Source organism: Ziziphus jujuba, chromosome 8 (assembly GCF_031755915.1).
Source record: "Ziziphus jujuba cultivar Dongzao chromosome 8, ASM3175591v1".
In the NCBI taxonomy this organism is placed as follows: Eukaryota; Viridiplantae; Streptophyta; class Magnoliopsida; order Rosales; family Rhamnaceae; genus Ziziphus; species Ziziphus jujuba.
The window spans coordinates 23831830-23837829 of NC_083386.1; the positions used below are offsets into that span (position 1 = coordinate 23831830).

General features: G+C 38.1%; 1 protein-coding gene across 2 annotated transcripts; it reads left to right on the top strand.

The window, feature by feature from the left end:
- The first annotated feature begins 653 nt into the window (after positions 1–653).
- Positions 654–5221, top strand: LOC107414361 (splicing factor-like protein 1). 2 transcript variants are annotated; one of them, XM_048470331.2, is made up of 2 exons: positions 654–3277; positions 4143–5221. In XM_048470331.2, exon 1 carries the CDS (start codon positions 794–796, stop codon positions 3242–3244), a length of 2451 nt encoding a protein of 816 aa, XP_048326288.2. In that variant the 5' UTR covers positions 654–793; the 3' UTR covers positions 3245–3277; positions 4143–5221. The 2 variants fall into 2 exon arrangements, with proteins under 2 accessions (XP_048326288.2, XP_015877963.3); XM_016022477.4 differs by having other exon boundaries at positions 655–3277; positions 4650–5221.
- The last annotated feature ends 779 nt before the right edge of the window (positions 5222–6000 follow it).

The following is a 6000-nucleotide window of genomic DNA, read 5'->3' on the forward strand; positions in this document are numbered from 1 at the left end:
TATATATATTAAATATTATATATATATATATATATAAAATAAATATTCTTTATTTAAGATAATGAAAATTATCTGTCTTTTTATATATTTGTTTTCAAAATTGTTCAAATTAACATAAAAATGTTTTCAAAATCTATCTAATATTTTAAAGAATACTTACAACTTTTTTTTTTCACAAATTTAAAAATCCCAAATGAAGATACCGACTACATTTTTTATTTTTTTGAATTTGTAAAACGTTGGGAATTTTTGTCTTTTGGAGGAAGAAACCAGACAATAAGGCTTGCTTATGATTTATATAATGAAATTTTTATAACATTAAAAAAAAAAAACCATCAATCAAAAAAATATATATGTAAATTATGTGAAATGAAATTTGTATTTATTAGGAAAAAAAATTACAGGAATACAAAGAGAAAAATACAAAGTTAAAAAATTGAAAAGTTGACCTGTGCATGCCCCGTGGTCCATTACCTTAACAAACTTATGGGCTTTTGGGTTTTCGTGCTTGGATGATTGGCCCATTAAGGCTCAGTAAAGGGCTTCTGAGCTTCAATGATTGGGCCATTAGGGTCCAGCAAATTTTATTTTATTTTATTTTATTTAGTATTATTATTATTATTTTTACCTAGTGGCGGAAAAATACCTAAACATGGCGTAGGAAATATCAAATGGGAAATATATAAAGTAGGAGGTAATCTCTCTCTGTCTGTCATGTAAAAAGTCATATATTTAGGGTTCTTGCTTCGTTCTCAATTTCTCTTATTGGTCTTCTCTTCGAAACTTGAAATCCATGGAAGCTCTCCAAACAAACTCTAACCCCTCAACAATCGAAACCCTAGATCCTCATCATGGATATCCTCCTCCACCTGAAACCCTAGTCTCCTACGATCAGAATCCCCCTCCTCCTCCTCCTCCGCCAGACGCTTCAGATTACCAGGATCCATATCCTCCGCCGCCTCAACCTCTAGGTCACGAAGATCACAAACAATCGCAAACCCTAGCTTCCTACCCTCAAAACCCTTCCGACAACAACCCGCAGAGTACCTCCGACAATGGCTACTCCGCCCCTGCCGAGATTCCGACGCCGAAGATCGAAACTCAGAAGCCCCTGGTTTCAGAAAATGGTCTGACGAATACGCATAGTGGTACCGATAAGGATTTCTCCGGTGGCGAGGAGGAGACCTCGAGCAGGCGGCGGAGACGCAGCCGTTGGGACCCACAGCCGGAGTCTGATAACCAGAACGGTGGTACTGGCGGTGCCGGTGGCGATGCAGGTAGTGGCCCGCGGAAGAGGAAGTCCCGGTGGGCCGATGATGATCCGAAGCCGGTGATTCAGCTGCCTGATTTCATGGGAGGTATTGAATTCGATCCTGAAATTCAAGCTTTGAATAGTAGGCTTCTTGAGATTAGTCGAATGTTGTCTTCGGGATTGCCTTTGGATGATCGCCCTGAAGGGGCTAGGTCACCTTCTCCTGAACCCATTTACGACAATATGGGAATTAGGATAAACACTAGGGAGTATAGGGCGCGGGAAAGATTGAACAAAGAGAGACAGGAAATCATAGCCCAGATTATTAAACGGAACCCTGCTTTTAAGCCACCAGCTGATTATAGACCACCGAAGCTTCAGAAGAAACTATACATACCAATGAAAGAATACCCAGGTTATAATTTTATTGGACTTATTATTGGCCCAAGGGGAAATACACAGAAGCGGATGGAGAAAGAAACTGGCGCCAAAATTGTTATTCGTGGTAAAGGGTCTGTGAAAGAAGGCAGGTTGCAGCAAAAAAGAGATTTGAAACCTGATCCTTCTGAGAATGAGGATTTGCATGTTTTGGTTGAGGCAGAGACACAAGAAGCTCTTGATGCTGCGGCAGGGATGGTGGAGAAGCTCCTGCAACCTGTAGATGAGGTGTTAAATGAGCATAAAAGGCAACAACTTAGAGAACTTGCGGCCCTGAATGGAACAATAAGAGATGAAGAGTATTGTAGGCTGTGTGGTGAGCCTGGCCATCGCCAGTATGCCTGTCCATCACGTACTTCGACTTTTAAGAGTGATGTTCTTTGTAAGATATGTGGTGATGGTGGCCATCCTACTATTGATTGTCCAGTGAAGGGAACAACTGGAAAGAAGATGGATGATGAGTATCAGAACTTCTTAGCAGAGTTGGGTGGAACTGGTCCTGAATCAGCAACTAAACAAACCCCTACTTTAGCACTTGGCCCAGGAACTACAGCAAGCAATCCTCCTTGGACTAACAATGCTAGCAGTGCTACTACTACTTCACATCCAGGTTTGGGGTCAGCTCCACTGAAGCCAAAGGAATATGATGATACCAATTTGTATATTGGATACTTGCCTCCTACCCTTGATGATGATGGTTTGATTGGATTGTTTTCACCATTTGGTGATATTGTAATGGCTAAGGTTATTAGGGATCGGATTACTGGGATGAGCAAAGGTTATGGTTTTGTGAAGTATGCTGATGTACAAATGGCCAATACTGCTATTGCAAGCATGAATGGTTATCGTCTGGAGGGCCGGACTATTGCTGTAAGAGTGGCTGGGAAGCCTCCACAGCCTACCGTACCTCCTGGACCCCCTGCATCAGCAGTGCCTACATATCCTGCTCCTAGCCAACCTGTGGGTTCCTATCCATCTCAACAATTTACCCCTGGTGGTCCACTCCCAAGTGCACCACCTCCTAGCTATTCAGGTACTCCAGTTCCATGGGGGCCCCCTATGCCTCCTCCTTATGCTTCTTATGCTCCTCCCCCTCCTGGTTCGACCATGTATCCTCCTCCCATGCAAGGTCAACCTATGGCCCCATATGGTGTACACTATCCTCCAGCAGTACAGACACTAACCACGGGCGGCCTATCCCAGCCTGCAACTTCAAGTGAAGCACAACAGAGTTACCCTCCAGGAGTGCAATCTGAAAATAGTACTAATGCTCAGTCAGCGCCCTCAAATATATATGGGAGCTCTTTAGCTGCAATGCCACCCCCAGCACAATCTACGTATCCTGCATCTTCATATGGTTACTCATCTTATTACAGTGCAGTTCCACCACCTCCCCCTGGACCACCAGTACCTGGGTCAGCAGCAGAACAATCGCAGAGCATTGGGAACGTGCCTTGGGCAACAAATCCTCCCGTTCCTGCTGCTTCTTCTGCAGAGAAGTCAACCTACGGTGCAGATGCAGAGTATGAGAAGTTCATGGCAGAGATGAAATGATAAGTTGTTCCTCGGATCGCTCCGAATTGAGAGGTATAGATGGAACATTCTTCTCGTTCGTTTAAAACTGGAAATGCATTTACTTTTTGATATCTGCTGACCTGATGAAAGCTTAGTTTCCCAAATGTTCCATTTGAACTGACTTGAGCATTGGTTGTCATTTTGATATCAAGTTTCTGTTAATTTTAAAAAAGTTAAACAACCTACAATTTTTGGGGAATTCAGTCATTCCTTTAGGTACAATTGAAACTATGTACAATAAAATTGATGCATGTAACTCTTTGTCTCCCTTGAAAGTGTCCACCCTGAATATCAATATTTTTTACTCTGTTAGTGTCATAAGGTATTTCATAAACAATAGGATTTAAGTTGTGCAACCAGTATACTTTTGTTAGTTATTTTTGGAAACCAACTGCATATTCATGATTATACGTTTATATTATCTGGATGTTTATATGATTATAGTATGTTTTTTCAGTTTTACATCTTAGTTTGACCTTTTTTCTTCACTTAATTCAATGGCTGTGTAACCAGTATAGAAGTTCTCCAATAGTAGTGACATTAAAATTATGGGGGAAAAAAAAAAGTATTATTTAATAAATATATATATATATATATATATATATATATATATATTGGCTTACCAATATTTGATAGAATGACAAAACCTGTTTTCATAACCAAAAAAAACTTATCCCTTTCTAATTTAGTGACTTATTGATGAAGATCTGTCCTTGTGTGATTAATTGAATGACAGATGTTTTTACTCCTTTGGTTCACTTAATCCATTTTTGTTTAATATTTTTTGTAAGTGGTCATCCTTTTTTCGTTTTTTTTTTTTTTTTTTTAGTTACTACTTTATCCTGGGTCTTTCACATGTTCTTTTCTATATATCAAGGTTAGTTACAGAAAACGGGTGAATAGTGCCTCCAATGTAAGTATTATTTTCCCAAAAAAGTTAGAGATATTTATTGGATTTATCTTATGTAATTTTTGTAACAATTTTCATGCCTGCTGCTACTTTATGCCATTCAAAAAGTTTGACCTGTTCATCATCAGGCAGAATCTAGAACTACCATCCCTTGCTTCCCTCTGGCTGGAAAAGGAGAAAGACTTTGAACAATGATAATTTTTATGTTATTTTCTTTCTTTTTTTCTTTTAATTGAATAACCCTGGCAGTATTTGGCATGCAGTGGTGGTTTTATGATGCGTGGGTATGATTATATTTCTGCTTTTCACATCCTATTCTGCAATGAAATTGTTTTTTCATTTATTTTTCTCAATTTACATCAATAAGATGTAGAAATGAATTGGTTTCGTGATCATTATAACCGAATAAAATTTATTTATATAACTTCTACAGTGATTAACCTTTCTTGTTGATATTATCAAAAATTTTGACAGGCCTGATGTTTCTTGGAGCTCTTGTGACCCTGATTTCTTACCTCTTGCCATGACTTTGTTGGAAGTTTCGGACTCACATCTTTAACCTTGGTGTACTGTTATGACCTTTGCAGAGACTTGGCTGGAACTTAAAAGTTTATGCATATTGCATTGGAGAAGCCATTTCAAATCATACTATTCATTGTTTGTCTTGGCGTTTCTGTGGAACTTATTTTGTTTTCTCTATCTTAAAGAATGTCTGGTCACTAATGTTTTCCTTTTTGTCTCAACTATATCTGGTACTGACGTTTTATGTGGTTACATTGACTTTGTGGGCTGCTTAATGTTTTTGCTTGCCTAACTTTTTTGATCTTTGATCATAAATCTCATTTTCACTTTGAGGATTGTATGACTTTCCAGCCACCATGGTGTTGAAGCTGCCTCTTCGACGCTTTTTTCATTCATTTTAAAGGTAATCATGCCTTACAAATTGGAGGCAGTTTGTGTAGGTGTAAGATGTGCTTGGCTTAAACCTTTGTTCTTGTATTTATTATGTTTGCATACTGTATAAAACTATTTGATTTCTCTTTTCAGTTTTTGTTTGGCAGGTAAAAAATTCATACATGTATTGGTAATCATTGATTTTTAGTTATCTGGGTTTTTCAGTCCCTTTGGGTTGTCTTTGTTGATTGTGAATTGGATGATAATTTGTTAGGAAATTGGAGTCCTGATTATTGCATTAAGTATGACATCTTCTGTGTGTGGTTTTGGTTTATGAGTTGCTAGTTAATCCATTAATTTAGATATTGTATAGATTGGATAGAATGTGATCAAATAATTTTTATTTTTTTTTTATTTTTTTATTTTTGTTTTTTGGGGAATTAACCGTGAAAGGTGGTTGGGAATTTGATCGAAAATATCCTCTTGGGTGTAATGGAATCAGTGGTTGTCTTATGTAATGATGCTTAAGCAGTTTGCTATGGCTTTTTTGGTTGAGCTGAGTAATACCAATAGGAAGTTTAGAAAGAAATTGGATTCTAGAATTCCTTCTCCCCCCTACTTTCAATTTTGTGTTTCTTAAAATTTGTGAGGGCTGGGACTAGAAACAATTGATTGGACTGTTGCCATCATATGTGATGAGTGTTATATGGACATTCACATGGAAAGACCGCTTGGGACAGTAATTCAGATCTGCATTTGTGATTGGAAGAGTCACCCACATCTTTAACGTTAATAAATTATGGACAATTTTCTTCACATGATAAAATTGAACTCCTTAGCTGCCTGTCATGTCAAACTCTTGGTTGTGGTTGTTGTTTTTTTCTTTTTCCAAATGAGAGTAAAGGCAGAAATAAGAAAAACAACCGGGCCT

What these genes read in the sequence shown, in the direction of transcription:
- LOC107414361 (XM_048470331.2), top strand. Translation starts at nt 794, where the DNA reads ATGGAAGCTCTCCAAACAAACTCTAACCCCTCAACAATCGAAACCCTA.